Source organism: Columba livia, chromosome 9, assembly GCF_036013475.1.
Source record: "Columba livia isolate bColLiv1 breed racing homer chromosome 9, bColLiv1.pat.W.v2, whole genome shotgun sequence".
Taxonomy (NCBI): Eukaryota; Metazoa; Chordata; class Aves; order Columbiformes; family Columbidae; genus Columba; species Columba livia.
In genome coordinates, this window is record NC_088610.1 from 26,750 (window position 1) to 52,424 (window position 25,675).

Genomic DNA, 25,675 nt, shown 5'->3' on the forward strand with positions numbered 1-25,675 from the left:
AGGCAGCCCAGCGGGTCGGGTCACACAAACTGTGCTCTGCGGGCACCACCCAGCCGGGTCACCTGTGTCTGCGGCTGTGGGGACACCCCGCGGGCTCCCTGGGAAACGGACCGCACAGCACTGAGAGGGGGCGTTCAGGAGCCTCTGCGCTTTTGGGTTGGTTTGTTTGGGGTTTTTTGCCTCTTTTGTTGTTTTTATCATTAGCTTCTTGTTGTTGGTTTGTTTGTTTTTAAGATCTTACTCTATATAGCTCGTTGATGGTGCTTATAGAGTATGGATAAATCTACCCTGCTTCCTCACAGGAGATGATCATCTTGCTTTACAACAGGTGACTGAATCTGCTATAGAAAAGTTCAACCACCTCCTGTGAAGCAAAGGATAAAAGAAAGTATGGATTTTTATTGCATCTAATCCATAATGCAAGTACTAATTAACAATACATTAGGAGTGGGTTCCTTCAAATATTCCCTGTGCGGGCAGTTCCTGGCCTAATTATATTACCGTTCTTACTATTTTACAGGAGAAACACAGGGCACGGCTGATTTTGCCCACGTGCAGCGCAACGATCACACGAGTGCGGTGAACCGGGAGAAAGGCCCTAGAGAAGGAAAATCAGGCTCCGTGTGCTACAAGGGGTATAAAGCAGAAAAAAGAGCAGTGAATGTGTACAATGACACAATTGGAGGGTTTTCCAGTTCCATGATGTGCTCTTTTACTAACAGTGTCTGCTGGAGTGGATATCCTGGACACAAACAGGCGGGTTCCTGGTGCTGTGCCCGTGGTGGTTCATCCCTGTGGCCGTGGGTGTCAGGCCTTGATACCGCAGACACAAAACCTGGGGAGGGAGGTGACCACAGTAAAACGCTTAAAGATAATGAGCGAGCAGACTTGATTTAATCTTTATTTAAAAATACACATGGCTGCTTTTTTCCAGTTTAGCTAGGACGGGCTTCAATATCTCTATTAATTACAATATGTGACAAAAATTAAAGGGGGAAAGCTTTATTTTTACAATGGTAAATACAGTCTAAGTCGTAATTTGGTAAACAGATAAAGGGGTGTAGCAAATGAGGCACAGACGATCCTGTTTAGTCTCAGAAGCCTTTGGCATATTTACAGCTTTAGGCACAGCGTGTCTAATCCCATATAAAATGCACTGTCCATACCAATTGAGCCTGTCCCCCGATATAAGGACATTAGGATCCCACCCTGGATTGACGGAGGGACAGTTCTGATCTAACGTTCTGTGTATTCTACACCAATATCTGTTCTTCAACAAACCTTTTACTGGTTTCAATTTCTTTCTCTGATTATCCTTTTTCAAATACAATGCATATGTAACATTTTGTATTGTGTAATACGCATTATATAATAGACAAAGAACCAAACAAAACCAAACAAAAATAACCACCACCACCAACAACGAAACCAACACACAAGTAAGGATATTCAACTTTTTATTGCTCTACTGTTGGTTTCTAAGCAGAGGCGGCGCAGCAGCAGCGCCGGGCTGCCCGTGCCCGCGGGACGCGCCCCGCGCAGCCGGCGCCGGGGGAGGCAGCACACGGGGGCTCGCCCGCGCCCGGCAAGCGGACCGTCCGTCTCAACGGCTGCTTTGTGCTAGGCAGGATCTTCAGTATCACATGTAAGACATACAACACCAGAGATATCACACAGAAAATGGTAAATATTATACAACTTTTTTGTCTCTAAAATAATGAAAGGGATATAGCTCATTATCAAAAAGAACCGTGTTCCTTATACAAAGTAAATGCTTATCTCAGGTATGTTTTGGGGAAAAAGCATGAAGGATATGGCCTTTCAGTACTGAGTATAATAATTTATTAACACATGAAAAGCAGCGTTTTCTAATACTATGGAAAAAACAGAGTCATCTTGCAGCCATAAAAGCTGGAACAACAGCCTATGTTACGCCTTACTGTTGCTCATCATTTTGCCCAGGTGCAGGACAACTGGCTTCATACTTTCTCTTCAAGCCTTTCAAATATATGCGCAAGCTGTCTGGATCCAGTCGAGAATTCCTGGCGGTCTGAACCAGCCTCATCGCTAACTGGTACACAGCTCTCTGTTCCACCATCTCGGGAGGACCCTTCTGCCTGTGCTGTTCTTACAAACACACGCATGTATTAACACATGAAATCAACGATGTCCTGTTATTAAAATACCAATATTAGCTATTTTCCAGGCTATTTCTGATCTCCTGATTCTTGGTTTGTACACCAACATTACATCCAGTACTCCTTAACCCTAAGGACTGCTTTGTGTTGTCACCTAACGGTGACCTTCAGTATAATCTTTGATAACGAGCTCCGGAAATACCCATCTATTTTCATGAAACCATAGGCACTGCTTATTCTTTATCCATTCAGAAACTGAAAACATATTTGGGTTTTTTCTGCCATTTTTCAGGCACGGAAAATGGCAAATTACAGTATTATAATTTTCCGCCACATACCAAAATTTGTTTTGCGATGTGATTTGTGATTTCCTTTGCATCCAGAATTACGGATGATGGTAAGGAGGAAACTTCTGCAGCTTTTAACCCTAAACGTATAAAACACAAATCAGGACATTATTTAAATTTTTTGCGTTCCAGTGTTTGCCACAATTAACCTGGCCTGCTTTCTAAAGTTTTCATTGTTATTAAAATAATTTTATTCTATTTTTTTCTTAGTCTTTTTTTTTTTTTTTAAGTAAACTATATGGTTTTGAGAGTTACAAAATAAAATGTCTAATTTGTTGAAATGCTACTTCCAAGATACAGTCCCACATAAAGTTACTGCTGGCAACACTGTAACTGGGCAAGATGGAACACATCAGGGGTCAAAGGAACAGAAATGGCACAGCGGTGTTAACAGCTTTCCCCGTTTCGTTTTTGTTGGTTTGTTTGCTCGTTTTTTGAATCTGGCAGGCCAGAAAATACTGAAGTTGCGCTAAATACGCTCTCCACTAAATCCAGACATCCAGCGGACACGCATGTCTTGTTCCAGCTTCTACTCCAACTGCCAGATACTCCGGGTAAGAAAGAGATGTGAAATATTTCTTCTGCACTGACATGATTATTGTTTTACTTTTTCATTTGCCTGTGGCCCTGGCTGTTCTGGGGAAAATCTGTGCCCCGGCCCGTGCTTTCACAGTGTAGGGTTAAAAACGACAAGGGTCAAGCAGGGCCGCTGCACGCTTTCCTGGAACACAGCTTTGCTCACGTAAGGTAAAGCCAAATGCCAAGACAGAGTTACTGAAGGTCTCCAGTTCTCTGAGAACGCTCTCTCAACAAAGGGTTTTTCTGAGTGAGTGGTGTTGCAGCATCTGAAATTGAGCTTGTGCTGCCAAAGGTAAAGGAGCTCATTCTGAAATTCTGATAATGAAGCCTTTTCAATCCAGTTAATTGAAGTTTGACTGGAATAATTCGTAGTCTTCAATTACCACTACCTTGCACAAGTCACATTTTGCTAATTTCCTACTGATTAAATGTCACCTAAATCAAGGATCCCACTTCAGAATTTCATATTTGAAAACCAGGATCTCTGTAACTCTTTAAAACATGTAGTTATTCCTTACTGTCACTCACTCATTTCTTTATTGACCCATAATCTGCCAATCTGTACAGTCTTCAGTGTTATTTATTCTGAAGTTAAAAGAGAAGTAAACCCCATTTCCAGAAAACACTGATGCTTTAGTGGAACCTCCCCAAATAGCCTTAGGCTGATGCAGTAAAATTCCTGACCTTTTTTCAAGAAACATGATTCCCTTTTGCTAACCAAAAAGGGCCAAGCTGCTATTTAACTGATAAATCACTGCGTATGGCAGACACACGAAGAGCTCTCTGTGACACAGACCTCGGCATTCACAGCCTTCAGTCCCTCCCGAGCTCACCGAGCCCTGTGTGCCCACAACAACTCGCCTCATCCAGGTGCATCCAGTAGCTACCGACATTACATGAAATTTCATAGTGAAAAAAAATGAGTAAGTTCTCCATGTTACCCCAAACTACTATTTCACTACATGGTTACATAAAACACTCAAGTAATTTTGAACATCCTACAGATCTGCAGTTGCTCCTCTATGACAGAGACACAAATTCAGCAGAAATCTGTCAGCAGAAAAATATTCTTAGATGTCTAATAACTGACATAGTATCTTTTACAATCTTGACTAAGTTAAAGTCTTAGCAGAACCCATTACCGTAGTTCTTTTCCTCCGTACAGCCTTTAGAGAGTGTGTAAGTGTAAGCAATTTTCTCTTTATTTCCAGCACTGCTTCTCACATGTTGCACTTCAAAATGGTAATTTTCCACATTGGGATAAAAAACATCTATATGACACAGTTCCAAAAAATGTGTAGCAAACAATGTAAATGCCTAAATAAGGAAACAAGAAAGAAAATTTATTTTGTAAATGATCCTGGAATAAATTACAATAAATAAGAAAAATTAAATTATCTCACAGATATCCAGGTTTTCCTCGAAAACACTGAAAATTTGTCTTTAAATTACTAAAGCAAATTAAAATCTTTAAGCCCCGAGTTCTATCATTGGCAAGGATATCTTTTCCAACTGGGGATTTTCCCATTCCTTTTTCAATAGAAGGAAAAGAATATCAGAAGTAACAGGAAATCCATGATGCTTACAAAATTTGACTAGGGTTAAATAGAATTATTGTCAAACGGTTGCCTTAATACTCCCAAGGAATGTTTTGCCAAAAGTACAAGCCACAGAAAATATCCGAGTTTTTCAAACCGAACCACGAAAGTACTCTGAATAAACTCTGGAGAGAAACAAAACACCTACGCGCTCCCTGCACAGAGCCGATGACAGCGTGAGGTTGATCCCACGACTGGGAACAGAGGAGAAACTTCCGACCCACGTGAAACCACCTCCCACTCTTCTGAACAAGCCTCTCACCCCTGTGACCAACGCCTAAGTTGTGCAGAACTAGCGCTGTCCTTTGGAGCGGTAACAGCTGGGTACAGAGGTTCACCTTTGAGCAAAACCAGGACCGGGTTATTCTCTTTCTCGACAGAAACGCAAGCTTGCGAGCCAGCTGGAGAGAGATGGCGACCACTGCACTGGTTTTGGCTGAGCCAGCATCAGCTTTCTTCACAGCAGCTTGTACGGTGCTACGTTTTGGATTTGTGCTGGTAACACACCCATGTTTCAGCTGTGGCTGAGCAGCATCAAGGCCTCTTCTGGTCCCGCCGCTGCCCCGCCAGAGCAGGCTGGGGCTGCACAGGGGCTGGGAGGGGACAGAGCCGGGACAGCTGACCCCGCCGGCCCGAGGGACATCACGCAACGACGCAGCAAGAAAAGCTGCAGGGAGGATGGAGAAAGGACGGGTGTTCAGAGTCAGGGTGTTTGCCCTCCCAAGTCACTGTGATGCGTGCTGAAGTCCTGCTGACCTGGGGACGGGGAGCACGGATGAATCGCACACACAGCTCTGCTGAACGCACACCTGTCTGTAGCGAGCTCATGTGTTTTCACACTTTTACCCTCCCAATTCTGTCCCATAGCCACTGCTGGGGAGCGAGCGAGTGGCTGCGTGGGGCTGGGCTGCCCACGGGGGTTAAACCACAGCAGCCAGTGAACTGAAGCACAGTTTCTGCCAGCGTTTTTTCATCACCGTAATTCTTACTTTTCACCAGTTATGAAAAATATCATATTTAGGCAAGAAATCTGTACAAAACTCAAGGTAAATTATGAGAAAAAATTATCTTTACTTTCAGTATGAGAAAATAATTATAAGGTGGCTTTTGTTTTTTTTTCAAAACAGAATTACCTTTAAATTCAACAGATATTCACAGGCAGCATAGCAAATGCCAATACCTTCTTCAGCACTGGTACCTCTGCCAAGTTCGTCAATGATGATAAGTGATTTGTCATTAGCGTTTTGTATGATATATGTTATCTAGAAAAATATTTAATGTGTTATCATTCCTATAAATGCTCTTTAAAAAATCCCTAATAGGCACGCTATTGCTAATAGGAATACTTTGTTATTCAGATGAAACACAGAAATTTGAAAAAACCTTGTCACATCCACAAATTTTACCTTTTCACAGCTTTCAAATAGCTACCAACTCTAATCAAGCAAAGACTCACACTGCAGCACTCCCTCTTTTCCGCTGAATGTATCACTTTCCCTCCAAATCACGTCAGTTTGGGAGAGGGAATTGAGAGGGCTTAGGCTCCTACAAATAATCATTTAAGGTCTAGGAAATAACAAAACACTGAAACTTCTGTCCAACAGAGCACTGAGTTTTATTCATATTCAGATATCTTTTCATTTAAGATGTGCCTGGTTCTCTATGGTTTATCATCAAGGTAACAGATGAAAGGTCAATTTTTTGACTACTTTTCAAAGTACACTCTTTCAGTGAAAAAAAATATATATATATATATATGCACACACTAGTACAATTTCTATTAGTTTAACAGTAAAAAGGAGCCTTTGACCCTGGATTAGCTATGTTTAATACCTCTTTCATTTCCTTCATGAATGTTGAAGAATTTGTTTCTATATCATCATCCATACCTATTCTGGTAAAAATTTGCTCTGCAATTCGAAAAGAACAATACTCTGCTGGGACATAAGAACCTACAACACAAAGAAAATATTAGTTTTCTCATACCAGTGCCATAAATGCCAGTTTCCCTGAATACGCCAGTGGGGAAAAAACAAAGAAACAAACAAAACCAAAACCAACAACAAAACACCAAAGAAGATTTACACTCCGTCTTCACGCAGTGTAGAGAATACATCCTGTTCTTGTTCTACCAAGTTTCGTAAGATTATGTTCAGTCAACACTTTATAAGAAAAATTTACTATATAGATACCACAATTAAAGAAGCTTGTCAATAAAACCTTACAAAATCATGCGCCTGAAGCTGTGTGTCAGTCTAAAGGGATGCAAAAGTGAAAATAAATACTAGGATTAATTGATATTTCTGTAGCCATTGAATTACTAATCCCAAGGAATCTCAGTTTCCCAAAAATAAGATTATATTGCCTTTATCAGTCTTTGAGGCTTGTTACTTGTATCGAATAGAAAAGTAAACCTGTCAAAAGACTTTACGGTCTCCCTTATTCCTATTAAACTCACGTTTTTGACAGAAATCCCTCAAGAACTTGCAGTTGCTGGGGACCGGACTCACAAACACATAGCAGATAAATTTTATTCTCCACTGCTGAGTAGCTTCATTCTAGAATTAGGGTTACCCCACTAAGGTCTTTCTCCTGTGCTACAAGCTTTATCTTTATATTTAAGATAAAAATCATTAATAGCTCCTGAGTATAGGGATGAGTCTGTTAGACATTAAAAATATCTGGTTTACTTTCATAATTTTAGTGATAGAACCTTGTAGTATTTACTATTACTTTTATTTGAAATAGTTGGTTATATATTAATTCTACTTGGCTGCAAGCACATTTCTCTTTTTCTGTATCACCGAGGCGTGCTCAAGCTCCTCTGCTCTTTGGGATGACGAGCACACAGGCCTGGACACTTGGAGGACACTGGCTGTCAGCCTAACGATGTGCCAGGCGGGGTTAACGAGCTCCAAAGAATTCAGGCAATACCACTGTGCTCCTCCCATAGACACACCGAGGAGGCTTCCAGATACACAGAAAGCGCCCCAGAACTTTCCCGTGTCAGACCCAAAACCTTGCAGTGGCCTCTGTCAGCAACAGAAGACTGAAAATTACTGGTTACTATTTAAACAGAATCTTACTCTACAAGCCAAATAATTCAAATTCATAAATATTTTTAAATAAAAAACAATAAACGTGCTGCCAAAGATTACTAATACTCACCAATCTGTGCCATAATTTGACAGAGTGCAATTTGTTTTAGGTATGTTGATTTTCCACTCATATTTGGTCCTGTAATAATGGCAAAATTATTACCCTCTGTCAGGTATGTGTTGTTAGACACAGGTTTCTCCATAGCTATCTTTTCAAGAATGGGATGCCATCCCTGTTTGATTGCTAAAGTATCTGTAAATTCTGGACGAACTAAACGAGAAAAAGGATATAAAACATTGCAGAGTTAGTATGGAAACCTTTACTTGAAATAAAGTAATTCTTGCAGAGCAGAATTCAAACGCTGTGGTCCCGATTCCCCAATTTTTACTTTCTTTTAGTGAGCAAGACTAACATGCAGCACTTGTGAAGAATTACCAGCCACTGTCAGGTATAGATTCTGATTGTCATGAAAGTCTTCCTGATTTATTACTACAAAAACAATCTCATTACTAACACTTAATTTCCAAATCTACATTCTGTGTTTGTGTTCTGTTGTAAGTGGGATTGGACTCCAGTAATAAAGAAAAATACCATAAGCGAAATTTGAAAAGTAATTACACCAGAAAACCTGAAAGCCAGTTTAATTTTAATAAATTTTTACACTGCTATAAGCATATGAAGTGTAGGGGTCAGGAACTCCGTTACTACTACATATATGCCTTATTACACAAGCACAGGAAGCAAGGAAATAGCATTCCTTCTATTTTTGATGTAATGATGACTAATCCAACTCCTGAGATGGCTTCCATACCTGATTTAGTATCTACACCGTGTTGTACTGCAGATAAATACCTCAGGTCAGCATTAATCGAAGACAATGTGCAGAATGAGCAATATGCAGGTAAGCACAAGATCCTGGATTCCTTAGAATCTAAAATTGTCTAAAATTGTCTAAAAATGCTACAGAAATTGTAGCAGATAAACAACAGTAGCCACATTTTGTTTTTTACATAACGTTGATCCACCTGTATTAACTTGTGCCCTTTCGGACCAGAGCTGTAAACTCAGAGTGCTCAAAGACTTCTTTCTTTTGAATAGAATACGCTTAAACCGGCTGTCTTGAAAAGACCGGCTGTGCAGACCCGCAGCGGCTGAATGGAGGATGTAATTCCAGTGAACGGAGACAGAAAGAAGATCAGCACAAAACCAGCAATGGCAGACCAGAGACACTCACCTAAAGCCTACGGAGACCAAAAAAAGAAGTCGTGTGGGCTTAGCAGCTGGGGAACCGGACCAAACAGCCTGGATATTCTCCAACAGGAGGGTCTTTATCTGGCCATAATCATGTAATCAATGGAGAAACTTACCGTAATCAGACAGAGTGCAGGCGTGGGCAAATGAGAGCAACATATCCAGCATGGACACAACGTCAGACAGCTTGTACAGACAATGAATGTGCTCATAGATCTCGTTCAGTAGTTTACACACTATTCTGAAATGAGACACTGATTTAATTGTTGCACAGTACATACTGTCACTTTACACAACTTGGAGAAATAAAGCAAGCTCATAATGTTCATACTCCATACATCAGGACAGGAGGCTACTCATAAAATGCAATGGCAATCATCTCTGCCAGATACAAGCAAATGTATAAATTTATTTCAAGCAAATTCCAATCTTAATACTGCCATCTCAGGTCAAATTCTGCTATCAGACAGGACACACAGCTCAAATGCCAACAGCTCATAAGAAAGCTTCACAAGAGAATGAACTAAAAATACAGCTATGGAATCAAGTGTGTTTTATCAACACGTCAGTGCAACTCTAATTCCTCTAGGCCCTCACATTAATAAAAACCCCACAGAGTTTCTAGAAAGAACGTCCATAAAATTGACATGCGACATTTCACCCAGTGAGTCTCCTGAGCCAGACAGCACAGCAACCGACCCGCAGCAAGGACAGCACAGAACAGACAGTTCTGCTGGGAACGCGAGGAATGGACTAAAAGTAACAATTCTGCATTACAGAATTAATGCATCATGTCATTTTCTGTAGATAATTCACCCATAAAAATTAGTAAATATGAAGGCCACCCTTATTAATAAATGCCTGTATATTTGTAGTCATGTTTAGTACAACACACACTTTGTGAGGGTTTTTTGACTCAAGGACACCGGATCAGTGTCGCTTTGGATTATTTCTGTAAGTAGCCATAACTTAACAGAAAGATAGCTTTAAGAAAATGTGCAATTAGCTGTTAATTGGACAAAGTAAATGCAGTTAGCACATAATAAATAGTTTTAAATGGTCTTACAGGTAGGTCATGTGATATATTTCTCTCAGGGACTCCTGACATCTTTCATTCATTTTTATTAAATCAGCTGAAGTGAAGCTATATGTGTTTTTCATTTTTGTGATCTACAGGGAATTCAAACCAACAATAAGAACTTGCCATATTATCAGAATCAGTTTCTAAAGCAAACTGGTAACAATGTGGGGGGCGGAAAAAACACCACCTGGTTTCATTTTTCCCATATCAATTTTTATTTTAAAAAAATACAATAGATTGCAGTTATCAGTAAGGTATACAACTTCACATCTACACACAACATAACTGCACATAATTGCACATTTCTGACCATATTAGCTACAAGTAGGGCAGCTATAAGATTATCAGTTATACTTTCATTTACTTCCAGATATCATCACTGAAATAATTTGTTGCCTAAATTACTGTATGATGTGCGCCTTTTTAAATGTATTATACATTAAGTATACAAACATATTACAAAACAACAAATCTAGTCCCGATACCTTTGTGAATTCCGAAGGAAGTTGGCCATTGGGTAACGCTGAACAATCAACAGTCATCTGGATAAAAAATCCACGAGCGGAGCTGAAACTTGTTTTCATTGGTAGGTTGTACTTTTCTGCAAGTTGTGTTATCATACCTACATACAGCAAATAAAGATTTGACCCAAATGACACATACGCGTTTGTGCTGTACAAAGATGCACACTGTTGCTGAGATTTATAGGCATGAAATGTGCCAGGTAAGTAACATGACAAGAGGCTTTAGAGGTGGGTCTTCAGGGAATTATGTAAGTAACATATTAATGCAACAAATCTGGTGGCAAAAAGCTATTGGGAGAAAAATTCCAGTGGAGAATCAGATAAATTCACGTGTTCTTTAAAGACAGTTCATGCATTCAACCAACTCCCAGGTGCGCCTAACTATGGAAAGTTTGCTCAAGCAATTAGTGTCACTATCTAATTAGTAGACAGAATACCAACTGTCAACTGGGGACTCTCAGTTTTCAACCAGTTCATGACTCTGAGGGATCTTCTTTCCACACACCACGGGTAATGCTTTACATTTGCAACCCCCTCCTTAAATCCATCTTGTTCCTAGCTGAGAAAGATACCATATGTGGGAAACTGTTGGATGATAGAAGAATTTGTCCTGTTAAATCACAGGAATTTTGAATACTGCAAAGAGGATCATAGTGTGGTGCTCCTCTGAGAAGAAAGGATGCCATGAATTAGTGGTGTTTCCCTGCTGCTCACTGCCCAAGCCCTTGTCTGCCTTGTGCTGGGGACCCCGCAGCTGGACACGGTGCTCAGGCAGGGTCTCACCAAAGCATAACAGAGGGGGAGAACCTCTTCCCTTGACCTGCAGGCCACACTTCTTCCAACGTACACCAGGATACTTGGCTTTCTGGGCTGCAAGCACACATTGCTGGCTCATGACCAACTTTTTGTCCACAGGTATTCCCGAGTCCTTCTCTGCAACCCACTCACTCCCCAGCCTATACTGATACCAGGGACTGCCCTAAGTGCAGAGCCTCACACTTGGCCTTGTTGGACTTCAGGAGGTTCACACAGCTCCACTCGTCACGCCTGTCATGGTCCCTCGGGATGTCACCCCTTCCCTCCAGCAAACCAACCGCACCGCTCAGCTGGGTGCTGCCTGCAGACCTGCCGAGGGTGCACTCGGTCCCACCACCTGTGTCACTGATGAAGGTCCTAGCACGGACCCTTGAGGGACACCACTCATAACTAGATTCCACCTATACATCAGGCCATTGACTGTAACTCTTTGGATGCGACCACCCAGCCAATTCCTTATCCATCTCATATCCACCTCTCATTCTTTGGTCCATCAGTCAAACCCATCTCGCTCCAACTTAGTGATAAGGATGTTAAGGAGGACCGTACCAAAAGCCTCAGAGAAGTCCACGTACATGACATCAGTATTTCATTCTTGGAGTCCCTTAGAGTTTAATCCAGTAAAGCGGAAAAGAAAGAAGAATCCCTTCTGCAAGCATGTGCGCTACAGTGAAAACGGTTAAGGTGAACATATCTGTTCACATGTTCTGGAATCCTAGCAGCTGCCAAATTTCAGAAGGTTTAGGAAATAAAAAACAACAGCATTTGTACTTTTCAATACGTAGAATGTCAGACTAGAAGAAAACAGGAAGCTCACAACATATGACAGATGCTAAAGTTTCTGATGCTCCTTTAGCTAGAAATCAACACTTCATTCTAAATTTTAAAAAAAGAGATCCATTCCAGCTGATTTTTTTTCCTTCTGTTTTGACTTAATGATAAACAGGAAGGTTTCTAATGCACAGGAAGAGACATTATGCTAAAATTCCTTTTGTCTGTGTTTTCCTACTCTCAATAGCTTGGCCAAAAAGTAGTCCACAGACAGATCAAGACTGCTTGAAATATAAAGAATAAAGAACTCACTCAGATATTTCAATTCAAAAAGCTAAACCAAAGATTTATATGTTTTATGCAGAATGTTTTAGTTGGAATAACTCAGCTACATTACTTTAACTTTTTTGTACTGTTAGAGGATAAGGAACAACAGAGTTTTAAATACAGGAATCACAATATAATTGTTCAACTTCATTAAAATAAAATTGAAGTTTTATCTACAAAAGGAGAATCTCAATATGTACCTCAAAAGTACTTCAATTAATTATAAATGACAATTAGTTTATGTTAATACTAAACACTTTTTACATAGGAAAATGTTATAATCATATGATTACATGGCTTCTATACGCCAGGTGCAACGCACTTTGAACTCCAAATAAATAGAAACTCGGTTGAGAAATACCTGCAATGTCATCAACAATTTCTGTGTATGTTCTACGAGCTATGTCGAGGAATTCATTGATGTTAGGCTTCACAGCATAGCATTTCTGGGTCCTCATATTCAGACATCCTTTTGTGTACCTTGTATCATCATTAATTACAGTTGTAATCTTTTCAAGTATTATTCCAAATCTGCAAAATTAGTTGTATTGCTAATTAGCTACATAACACTTTACAATTTGTATTTGCAATATAATCCCCAAATTACAAATAAGAGTATTACAAATAACTGAAGCAAATTATCTACTGTTAAACCAAACACTAAATGTCATGTCTGTTTTTGCCTCTGAATTAAGTATGATTATACTTAAGTCTCACCATCGATACAATTAAAATCTTTGGGAGATATAAGTTCTTTCTCAAATACACAGCCAACAGCTGACTTTTGCACTATTATGGGGACTCCAGGAAACCATTACTTCTGTCTTTTAAGAATAATTTCTAATTGAGTGCAGTTCATCAGCAACTGCAGTATCATAGCTAACCTTGGTTTTTTGCTTTTTCTACCTGTATTTATTTGTTAGTAGATAATTAGAATGTTTGATAATTAAAATCAGCTTTTAGGCAAAATAATTAAGCTATACTTGTAACTACAAATAGGCAAAGCTGCAACATCTTTAATCTTACAGACATTCTTAGAGTTTCTAACATACTAGCTAAAGGATACGATAAATACCTTGTATCTTCAAGACAATGGTAATAAGCCTTCAGCAGCGACGTGTCACAGCTTCTTAACGCAGCCTGTTTAAGATTAGAACGTGGACATAAACGGTTACTTCTTTTTGTAGCCCTTTTAGAGGACTGAAAGCTTTTAGATCCTCTGACGCTTCTTAGTGGTTGCATAAGCAGCTACGAGAGTCTGAGCAGGGGTTTCGATTATATGTTTGTTATGACAGGATTTCAGTTCTTAAGTGTTAGACTCAAATGCATACTTCAATTGGCTTAAGACAACAGACCACATTGGCAGTATTGTGTTCTGCAAGACACAAAGTAATTTTTTTTGTTGATTCAATCCTTGAGACATTCTATAATCTATGAAATTTAACAAACTGCACTGTATAAAATTAAGGACAAAATGGTCTTCTGTACTTTATTCTAAAACAATGACAGAGATAGCTTACTTTTAGAGGTTCCACAAGTTCCAGAGTATGCTTCAGGTAGATTAAATTAGTTATTTTTGATTCAGCAGTTTTAACCTGTTGAAAAATTTTAAACAAATATTGGAAGTGTTTGTATATCCACCTGTTCAAAAAAAGTACTTAAGAACCAGCAGAACTCATACTGTTAACTGTAACAGGCTCATACTTTTAATGAAAATTGCTAAAATACTTTATAAGCTCACTTTGACAACTTGATACGTGATTGCATTAAAAAACTACCTAAATTTTACATTGCTTACTCTGATAGTTTGCCCATCAGTAGCTCACGTTTCCCTGTGTCCGCACTGACGACTGACTCTGAGAACACTCTGCTAACCCAAGCCGTGGAAATGGCTTTTGACCTTCTGCATATGCGTAGCTCTAAAAACTCTACAGTAGCTTGTAGGCTCTCTCAAAGGGAATACATTATGCATCATAATTAAGTAGTACAGCCTTTTCATATATGCTGTTAAACACAACATAAACCAATCTGACTTAGCTTTGGTTAATATATTTATATCCTTAAACATCTGCCAATGTAATTGAAAAAAGAAATCCATTAAAGATTTTTAAAATATTGCTTGCAATAATGACTGCTCTTCAAAATGTTTTGACCACATACACTCTACCTTGTTTTGTATGCTCCCTTAACATTTACCATAAAGAACTGTGCTGCTCATATCAGGGCATATTGTACTGCACAGCAGTGCACACCCACTGTGTGAGGATTTCAAGGAACCAACACAGGTAAGCACATTGTTTGTTCCAAAGAAAATCTAGTGTCAGTTTTCACCGGGAACACAGCTGTATGACCCCTGTGAAATCCTTACCCTTGCGGCAGAGGGTCTCTCTTGCCTTATCTTGCCTCCGATATAAAGTTGCCTTCTGTAAAAGACAGGACTAAACAATGCTGAATGTGTGAACGGAAGAATCATAATCTGGAAATAAATATGGGGTCTAAGACCCATGATGGGATGGAATCGGACATCAGAAGGACAGATAAGGCCGTATGTGAAGAGTCGGTCCTTTGTAATGAAATGTACCTTTGTTAAAACAGTTCTTACAGGAATTATAACTGAAGTGGTCTTGAAAGTGGATCTTTGTATATGCTGCATTTTAGGTTCAAAGGGACAAGATGAATGAATACAGCCATAGTTGATAACTAAAATGCAGCCTATCCTTTATAGCATCTCAAATTAATCTGTCCACGGTCACTCTGATACGTAAAGCATAAGGATTCATAGAAGTGGCTGACTCTGCTTTTGTGCTATAGACTTTAAGTCCTAGAGATTGAAGTGCCATGTCAGCGGATCAGGCCTAGTTTAACTTTTGTATTTCCTGGAAATTCATTTAAACCAAAAATACCAGTACCTTCTCCCTGTGAGAAAAGGAAACGATTTATCATGTGACTGGAACTCCTTCAGGCACAGAATCTATTGAATTTGTTCTTAAGATGGGTGACCAAGTAATCCAGAACAGGTGGTCCTCACTTCCACCAAACACTGGAAGCTGATCCAGCTCCCAGTGATCCTTCATAGAATCATAGACTGGTTTGAGCTGGAAGGGACATTTAAAGGCCATCTAGTCCACCCCCTTGCAATGAGCAGGGACACCTTCAACTAGATCAGGCTGCTCAGAGCCCCAGCCAGAATGATTGGGACAAGAGGGTCTTTTAAGGATATTGTTTTGTTTTGTCCAATTATCTTTCATTTGCTACATATGCAGATTACATAAGAGGAAGCACTTCACCGATTAAATGATTTTTCAAGCAACACAGCTCAACAAGATTGTCAGCTGACAGTCCTCCTTAGCATGAGAGAATGTTCATGTTGAATGACCCATGAACACTTGTAGTGACTGAAACTGGGGGCTTTTCAGACAAGCACCATCTGCCTCCTGTGCCAGAGACTGAAGAGAATTACGTCTCAAACATAATGGCAGCAACAGTTCATCCCACAGTGGATGAGTCATTGTCAGACTGAGAAGAATCCTGCCACAGACACCGTGTTCAGTAGCAGCAGATGGGGCGGAATAGCGATTTACATGCCAACACCAGCCGAGGAGCCGCAGGAAAAGGCAAAGGCCGCGGGCTGACACGGGAGGGGACGTGCTGGAGGGCAGGAGCTCTGGCTGCTGGTCGGCCCGGCGTGGCACAAAGGGAAAAGCTGAGACCCTTCGAGATGTCCCAGGACTTTTCTCTTTTTGTCACCACCCAGACTTCCCAAACTACAAACCCAGCAGCTCAGCCGGGCCCGCAGGGGCCACGTGTCCCTGGCCCAGACTGCGAGTCCACTGGCCACGCTGGGGCCGTGAGGGCCGGATCCTCACAGGCTTTCTGCCTTTCATTCTCTTTTCCTTTCCTATACCCCTATTTCTTTGCCTCTCCCTCTATGAGTAGTATAACATAAGGCTTAAAACCACAAAACTCTTCTGTGTAAATCCTTTTGCTATTAAACTGTTAATCAATTTGGCTTAAGTAGCATAAATCTTTCTGTCGCTGCCAAATTGTCTGCTAATTGGGCCCAGCTGCAAAATAAAAGGTGGGGGTTATTTTTGTTTATGGTCCTTAAGTATCCCATATACTCTTTTCTAACTAAGGGGACTGTGAATCTGAGTCACCTCCCCACACACACCTCAGACCGGGATGTGACAGCTGGGGAACGTTTTGCAATGAAAATCTTTATGGAGAGTGGAACATACGGAATACGATAATCTAGCATTTAATAAAAGCAACTCAGCACTTGAATTAGCATGTCTGTTGCATGAATAATATGCTCTGCTATATCGCTGCTAGTTACAATAGAAAACAGTGCAGTCACAAGTTTGGTGTACACGGTCCTACGTATACACGAAGACATACAGCCAACTTTAGTCATACACCTGATCTTTCTTTCATGTTACAGATCTCTGCAATGAAAGCTGGGAGCAATAAACATTCAGCTTTCTGATGTGTCATTAAAGAGATTTTTCTGCATTTACTACAATCCTGCTGGAGCCTGCACCTGATTTCTTTACCTGGCATTAGACAAGTCATTGACTAAGCAGGTAACTCAGCACGTGAGAAGAAAAAGTTATAAGTCCCTATGATGCCGGCACACCAGCACAAACACAGGCAAGCAGAAGCTTCCAACGCATTGGCAGAAATAGCCTACTCAAGTCCAGCAGGTAAATGCAACTTATAATGGAACGGTCACAATACGCTTAGCAGAAAAAAGCTGAGGTTCCGCTGCCTCAGGCTCACAGCGGTTACTGCTGTGTCAGGTCTCAACCCAGATCCAGTAATAAGCTGCACGTATTTATCTCGGTTTGATATTTGTAGTGCATGTGTTAACGTACAGATCAATATACAAGGCAAGGTCTGATGAAAAAGACCTTTATTTGAAACACGTTAATAGTCACTAGAAGGGAAGAGAGCTTTTCTACCCTCCAGCAATTTTTGTTTACAAACTAGTTAAGAACACACATGGGTGCACTGAAGGAAGAGAAACCTTAGTTCAGTTAATCACAACCGTCTCCTGGTTAAAAACATTAGAGTGATTTTCAAGGCAAAGATTGTATCTGTCTCCAGCTCCCAGAAGACTTCAAAGGGGAAATTCTCTACAGATCCTGAGGAGGAAAGAGGGGGTTGTAAGGAACGTGAACCCAAAGAACACTCGGTAGCTCTCCCAGCGCTCTGTGACGGAGCCTCCCCTGCTCACCGGCTCCTGAGGCTCCAGGGGCACAACACGGGGCACGAGGCGCTCACAGCCTGAACCTGCGGCTGAGGGAGAAAATGCCTTCCTGCTGACGCCTTAACATCAACACACCAACTATTGCTTGTCCTTCAACGAAACTATGTTGTTATAAGCATTTATAGCTTTATTGTCTATCCACGCTTTTATGAATAAAGGCTTTTACCTGCATTTCATTTTGGTCCACCTTGTAAGACGTGTGATTTAAGGTGACAGATAAGAGCAGGACACTCTTTTAATCCCTAAAACAGGACCCTGAGAAAACTTCACAGGAATCAATTCTTCACTACATTGCTGTTCCTTGCATTCAAAGGTTAGCAGAAAAGCACGTGCCCAGGTGAGAACCGCTCGCAGAAGGGGCTTCCAGACATGATTCTTAACCCGTCTGTGTCCCCCTGTGCTCAGAGCTGAGGTTCAGTCAGCACAAGGGACACTCCTGTCTCACTTGGCGTGGCTTCTGCTCTGCAAGGATGAGTATTGTTTTGTGTCAGGTGTTGTTCACCTGCATGAAAAACCTGCACTTAGCTCATACATTGTCTGTCTGTTGGAAACTAACAGCCAAGTCTCATTTCTGACTTTGTACGTTTACATAACTGACTCAGTAATCAAATACAGATTTATCAGTATTATAAGCACAGCTGAGCATGGTCAAGAGTGCTTCTTAAGAACCTTTTTCAAAATGATCTTTCAGACAATAAAGACTGATTTCTATTGATTCGTATTAAATAAAAGCTAAAAAAAATATGTAATTTCTAGTAGGAAAGAGGCTTAATTTTCTTTTGGCTATTAAAAATTGTATTAACCTCCAAAAATATGAGAGTAAATGTCTGTTAACACACTTTTTCCTTTTATGCTGATGTGAAGAAAACTCCTCTCTCATTCTAGTACTGTCAAACAGGATGAACACTTACGAAAAATAAAAGGTGGGGAGTGATGAAAAAGTAAACATTTTTTTAAGTCAGTTTGTATAAACTAAGATAAATGTGATATTGAAGCAAACCCAGATTTTTTACCATTCCCCTATAGAATCTCCTGCTGCTGTACAATAAGATATACTCTCAGACTATGATAACATTAGTCCGTGTCTTTTTAAGGCGCAGTCTTTTTCCTACCATATCATGCATCGGTACCACATTTATATATAGCCAGGTAACTGCTCATCTAAGGTGCATTTCGAAACATACCGTATCCTGCTTTGGAATTTGTACCAAAACAGAAAGTAGTTGTTCTGTATCCAGGAATTTCGAGATAACTGTGAAACAAAAGTACTCAGATCAGAAATTGAATCGATATTGTAAAAAAATCTACTTTTTTAATGCATACAATTACTTAGTGAAACTTTCTTTTCTTTCTTTCTTTTTCTTTCATTCTATCTTCACAAATTATTTACCAGGGGAAAAAACAGGTTAAAAATTGCTGCTATCTAAATTATGTTGTCATAACTATACAGACTGTACTGTAGCATGTAGTGATTATTTTACAGGTGGACACATATGAATTCAGCAATATTCTTTTAGCCTGATTGAATCATATGTCTCTTGTGATAAAGATTAAGATTACATGATCCAGCTTCAGGTGGACTGACTCATACTCTGCTATTGGTTTTGGTTTGCTGTTGGTTTTTTTTGTTTGTTTCAACCGCTATGTTTTATGAAGCAACAGGAAAAAATATCCATACACAACAAGTACAACATCAATGATGCATTTGTTTTTAGAGTATACATTACGTATTCTCATATACTTCCAACATAGCACGTATCTAGTCACAGAGGTAGAGACAAACTCCAATTCTTTGAAAAAGGTATTGGCTGATTTCTACCCATTTTATCTGCGGAATTCACTTTTCTTAGCAAAATACTTGAGAAAAACACCACTGTTATAATCAAGATTACTTTCATTATGTGTCACCTGACAAATCATTTAAAAAAAAAAAATCAAACATATTGAGTCACATTGCATACTTTCACATATTAGAAAAAATGTTTAAAAATAAATATAATATGTATTAAAGATAAATCACTACCTGCTTGAAGACCAAAAAAGAGCTCCTCATCCTGGAGTAATTCCTGAACACAGTCCAGCCTCATGTTAATTGTTTCGGCATCAACTGGTGGCTCCAGGATATTGGATCTAAGCCTTCGACTTCCACCTGCAGTTTTAGTGTAATTCAGGACACCGAAAAGCGTGTGACCATTCCTTTGGAAAAAAAAATAGCTGTGAAGAATACACTCAGAAAACCAAAGAGGGTAAATGTCAAATTATGTTTTCAGGTAAGAGTATCCTACACACTTGAGGCGTGCTTTAGGGAGGCTTAGCACCTTCCTGTTTACTGTGTATGTTATATGAACTACAGCAGTTGAGAAAGTCAGGTAGTTTGACGTAATTTCATATAATATTAGCCCTCATTATATAATTTTCCAAAATGCAGAAATACATTTACACTCAGTATTTTCCTCAGTTTTTGTAGTAGTATTCCATTCCTACTGGCACGGTGCAGTTCACATTTTTCATCTCAATTGAACTAATTCAAAACAAACCAACTAAGCCTACAAAAGGAGACAAATTATCATCTGAAACCAAATACTAATCAGAACATTTTTATTAAAATACAATTCTGAAAATGATTTAAAATATTTCAAAGTCCAAGACATAAATAAGCTTTGATTTTTTTTTTATTTTTTTTTATTTTTTTTTTTTTTTTGCTAAGAACAGACTTTGAGTCAATACAGGAGCCAAATAACATGCTTATTATTTATAAATATTACTTTAACGTTCATGGCTTTTGCATGTTACACATCCCAGGCTCTCACACGTAAGGGTTGATTTTATCTGTTTAAAATAAACAGCCTGTAATCTTTACATCTAGAACATACCTGAACAGTTTCAGAAACTTGAAACCTTCAGCGTCACTGAGCTGAAAGAGGGTAACTGAAAACACTGGGGCCACAAAAATGCATTGACTGAAACGGAACTTGTACAGGGAGAAATGGGATCCAAGTACCAGCCCCGGTGCAGGAGGCGCCGGGCACCGTTCTCGTGGAGAGCGACCCTGCAATCTAGTATCACATCGCACCGGACCATCTCTATGGAAATTACTTTGTTTGCCGCTGTTGTGTAGAGCTAAATTAAAATGAAACAACCTTTCAAGTCAGGAGTATTTATGTTGTGTAAAATCAATAAAACCTAGGCATTTTAATTCAACATAAGCAAGTTCTTGTGGAAAGGTTGCCTCTGGCATTTCATAATCTGTGAAATTTTGCATCGATATAATTTATAAGTTAGAATAAAATATAGACATCAATGTAAAGATGACTATGTATCATCTCTTCCCTCAATTCACTTCTGGGATTTCCTATGCTAGAAATTCTGTGCTGAAATGTAATGCATTTCTCTGTCCAAATTTTTTTTTAACTGCTCTGAATGGTATTTAAGTTCCGTGCTACAGAATTAAATATAAGGGTCAGCTCTTTGATGGAAACATCAAGGAAACTTGGCGAAATACAGCTTTATAACAGTGTAATCTGTAAACTTAAATACTCTTACCGAGAATCTCTGTTGTTAATTACTAGTTCAAGATTTTGCGCTGATGCCGAATCTATCATAGCTGTTTTCTCACTCCCCTGGAAACGCACCTTGAGTGATTTGGGAGCATAAACTGAATTTTGAATAAATTCAACATATTTTAGCAAAGCTGCAGCAGCTGCAAGACAGTAGTACCTTGAAAAGAAACAATCTTTAATGAATGTTGGAGAGTGCTTCTTAAATACTTCAAAGCCAAGTGGTGAACTACAGAAACCACATTCGCACTTCTGCTTGACAACTACGGGACTGACGGCACTGAAACAGCAGCGTGCTTCAGGTGTGCTCTGCCCCACGTATAGTACACATGGATGCATGTAAATTGAGTATTCATGAATGAGTCTGTGCACTCCACACTGCGCAGCTGGTATTGCGAACATACAGATTTCAGTAGTTACATGTGACCTGAACACCCAGGCCACAAGTATCACCACTTGAAACTTCTGGTACAAGGAAAACATTTCCTGAGGCCAGAAAGAAAGGCAATCACAGCTGTTCGAAGAAAGAATGAAAAGGAGAAAGTGGAAAGCTGTGAAAACAAACAAAAAACCAAAACAAACAAACAAACACACACATTTAAAACATTAATTTGTAATGGGCTTTTTGTTTAAGTTCCTAGCTGTATCAGGAACACTAGATGGCAAAATGAAAGAACAGCTCTTTTATGACTTTCTAACCTTTGCAACAAGCCACAGACTTGTGCATGTATGTAAAAAGCTGTTAAAAACTTATCTGGGCACAGTATGCTTTTGCTTTGTTTAAACATACTTTGATTGAACCTCCATGAAAATGGTGCTGAATTCAGACGCACACAATTGTTCTATGTATTCCAAACCTTTTGTTTCATTGAAGTATTTCCTTTGGACAGTTGTAAAAGTCACATTCTGTGAAGAAGGATGGGGAAAGCAAATTGTTTAAAAAGTTACAGAGAATATTTCAGAAAGACTTCTCTATGTTTCTAACTATGTGTGCGACTGGGCACTGTGCAGGAGCGTTCATTCCAGCTGATTAGCACTGTTGTCCACTCATCTTTCCCGCTCTCTGGTAGCGAGTACATAAAAAAGGCTCATGCTACCGCTTTGAGACTGTACGTAGGCTTTCTCTTGGATATTGCTTCTCGTCTCAAGTACTAGCTATTCCACATTTTGAATTTAACCGGGATTTCGTTAAAATAAATGACTTTTTGGGAATAGTTATTTTCATGCTAGCAGCAATGTCCACAATCAAACTGTCGTTTTCCCTTGGCAAGGCTTAAGCCCGGGGACTGTTATCAAACCTTCAATGGTAAATAAGGCATAAAGACAATAAGTCAACGTCACTGATTGTGTGTGATACACCAGTGATTAATGCAAATAAAAGGAGAGGTCAGGAAGTAGAAGATGGCTCATGAAGAAGCCACCAGCAGTACAGAAGTGGAAACAATTTGAGCAGTAATTAATACAGTCTTTTACAAGTTCTGAGGCTTTAATACTCATAAATTACATATACTAGTTCATCTCACCCTCTTTTACCCTGCCAGTGCTCTTTTCCTATTTTGTGATACATCTATCAGAATTAGAACTAGCAGTGTTGGAGATGCATTTAAATTATTCATTACCATGGTAAAATTAGGACTGAATATAATAGAAAACACAAAAACTGACTGCATTTAAGGTTTTAGAAGTTGAGTAAATTCCCAAGACAACAATCATATAAAAGTGATCAACAAGAACTCCAAATTATGGAATGAAATTTAAGAGCTTACCTTGAAATGTTCTGTTATCAGACTGAACAACTTTGTTGTGTTTCCTGTATCACAAGCAGTGTTTGACATTATTATTTCTAACGGTGTTAATATCTTGAGTTTAGTAATAACCTGAACAAAATAATTCAAAATAATTCAATAAAAATCCATACATAGCCGAAAATATTTTTACATTATAATGAACCAGCAATAAAGAATTATACAATCTACAGATACACATAGATTCGGATTTAAACACAAACATGCTTGTCATTGAAGCAAGAGAAACATCCAAAACTATATTCCATGGCTATGATGGGAGAAGGACTTTTCAAGACACTGCAGCCAAGAAGTTAATGGTGCTCTGGGAGATGAAGAAATGCAACAGATCTGAGTATTAATAATCTTTTGACTGAGACTTCTTTTAGACTTTGTTCTAACCTCCCCTGATAACACTTATCTCAGCTCACCTTTTTCAATATGGCTCAAAATGTGCATATTTAAGCCAGCCTTGCTTTGATTATGTTAGATACACCTGCTGTAGGGATTTAAAGTGCACTATATAGTTTTCTATTCGTCTACTGTACAAGAAAGGGCAAACATCATTCTGCATTTACATTCTTTTATATCACCATGCGCAAATTTTCAAGGGAGAAACATGACAAAACAGACTATATTTTAAGTGCTTAGAAATTAACATTTGAAAGCAGGGACAGATAAGAATGTAAAGGTGAACAAGTATAAAAAATACACAAAATAAATCATCTAAGAGTACCGGGGGTGTGGGAGGTAGAGCTGTTGCTGCCTGACATATTTGATAATCACCAGGAAGTTTTCTTCAGAGGCATCAGAGTTAAAGCAAACCATGAGGAACTCAGAGAATACAAGAGAACTTCACTGAATTAATTTACAGAATATTCAAAACTAAAAGGGTGCGCAAGAACATGCTATAATCTTGATATCACTCACTAGCAAAACATGGGCGTTGTGCAGAAAGGCTATTTTTCTTTGGCAAAACATTCTTTCCTCTTTATCTGAGGCACAGTAAATAAAATAGCAGTCCTTCCAACATTGCACATTTTCTAGAACTCGTTACCTCAACTTTGAGAAAATTCTTCTACAAACTAAAAATTAGTCATAATCACTGTAAGAAAGAAAGTCACAATAATTAGCCTGTAAGGGACACAGCAAGTAAGCATGCAACAATACCTTGGCATAAGTTGTATTATCTGCAAATTGTGATAATATCATCTCGGGATTTTTTAGGTCGATACTGGCCATTCCCACCTCACCCCTGGCAAGGCCTCTTCCTTCCACCACCGCTGCGATCACCGACGCGGCAGCGTGGGCAGAGGTCGCCGACGAGGACGTCACTGTGAAACAGGTGAGAACTCGGTTACCAGCCTCTTTACACTCAGAATCACACTTCGACATCCCAAGGGAAACGTGTTTACATTCCGACATCCGTGGAAAGCCCCTTCAATTTACCAAACTTTGATAGAAATCTGAAATCCTGGCTGCCGAACTCCTCACTGCTCACACCCTACAGACAAGGCACGCTTTCCAAAGTACGAACATCATACTCCTACGTGTCAGAACTAATAACATTTCCGCAGCAAGATAAAATACAATTTCTGAGCCACCATGGCTGCACTAAACAAAAAGATGCTTAGTATGTGCCAAAAGGCATGCTGTTATTAAACATTTTCCATTTGAAATTCAAAACAATGCATAGCTATTACCACTAATTAAAATCAGGTGTATTAATTGCAGAGAGATACTGCAAGTCAATATTACACTAAAAGTAGAACTCTGATTGAGGTGGCTTAGATCTCGTCAACTCAGGGGAAACAAAGGTCTTTTTTATATATACATGTTTCATCTGTTTTTCCTAATCTCTTCTCCTTCAGATTCAAATAGGTCGTCTCAAAAATGGGGCTAGTTTGTGGTTCAGCTGTGGTTTATTGCAGTAATAGCTGACTGAAGACAGATTTCGATGGATTCCTTCATCTCACTCCTCCCACAGGACTCCACACAGCACTGAACTCTAAACAGCACCAAGTGACCAACTGCCCTGCAGCACGGCTGTGTCAGTGCTCACACCTGAGCAGTGAGGACGGGCGCAGAGATGGGGGTCTGCCGTCAGAACTGAGCTGTGAGCAGTGAGGACGGGCGCAGAGATGGGGGTCTGCCGTCAGAACTGAGCTGTGAGCAGTGAGGACGGGCGCAGAGATGGGGGTCTGCAGTCAGAACTGAGCTGTGAGCAGTGAGGACGGGCGCAGAGATGGGGGTCTGCCGTCAGAACTGAGCTGTGAGCAGTGAGGACGGGCGCAGAGATGGGGGTCTGCCATCAGAACCAGGGATAAGCAGTTGGACAGGGTGCTGATCCCCCTACTCCTCCCCAGCTCCCCCGGGGTCCGGCCCCACAGCTCTGTGAACAACATCTGGACCCGCGGCGCCGGAGCCCTGCGCCACAGGACGCTGCACAGCTCCAGAACACTGCTGAGCGCTGAGTTACAGTGCTGCCAAGTGTGACACTTCACTCATGGGGTGATGCATTTTAATTCAGTGTA

The 25,675-nt window shown here is 39.9% G+C and overlaps 1 protein-coding gene across 11 annotated transcripts in view; it reads right to left on the reverse strand.

Moving 5' to 3' along the window:
* Positions 1-872: 872 nt before the first annotated feature.
* The window catches only part of MSH4 (mutS homolog 4), a 28,787-nt gene continuing 3,984 nt past the window's right edge, over positions 873-25,675 (reverse strand). For 2 of the 11 annotated variants that reach the window (XM_065073272.1, XM_065073282.1), the window contains 18 exons: positions 24,312-24,475; positions 23,124-23,234; positions 22,148-22,263; positions 21,344-21,517; positions 19,824-19,996; positions 18,985-19,052; positions 14,052-14,126; positions 13,607-13,671; positions 12,893-13,062; positions 10,579-10,715; positions 10,079-10,182; positions 9,129-9,253; positions 7,831-8,031; positions 6,496-6,614; positions 5,796-5,924; positions 4,207-4,381; positions 2,477-2,565; positions 873-2,122 (listed from right to left, as the gene is read on the reverse strand). In XM_065073272.1, the coding sequence (XP_064929344.1) occupies positions 1,937-2,122; positions 2,477-2,565; positions 4,207-4,381; positions 5,796-5,924; positions 6,496-6,614; positions 7,831-8,031; positions 9,129-9,253; positions 10,079-10,182; positions 10,579-10,715; positions 12,893-13,062; positions 13,607-13,671; positions 14,052-14,126; positions 18,985-19,052; positions 19,824-19,996; positions 21,344-21,517; positions 22,148-22,263; positions 23,124-23,234; positions 24,312-24,475 (2,381 nt within the window). In that variant the 3' untranslated portion in view covers positions 873-1,936. Of the gene's footprint in view, positions 5,419-5,795; positions 5,925-6,495; positions 6,615-7,830; positions 8,032-9,128; positions 9,254-10,078; positions 10,183-10,578; positions 10,716-12,892; positions 13,063-13,606; positions 13,672-14,051; positions 14,127-18,984; positions 19,053-19,823; positions 19,997-21,343; positions 21,518-22,147; positions 22,264-23,123; positions 23,235-24,311; positions 24,476-25,675 lie in introns of all 11 variants that reach the window. The other 9 variants (XM_065073274.1, XM_065073279.1, XM_065073277.1 and 6 more) reach the window with 9 other exon arrangements.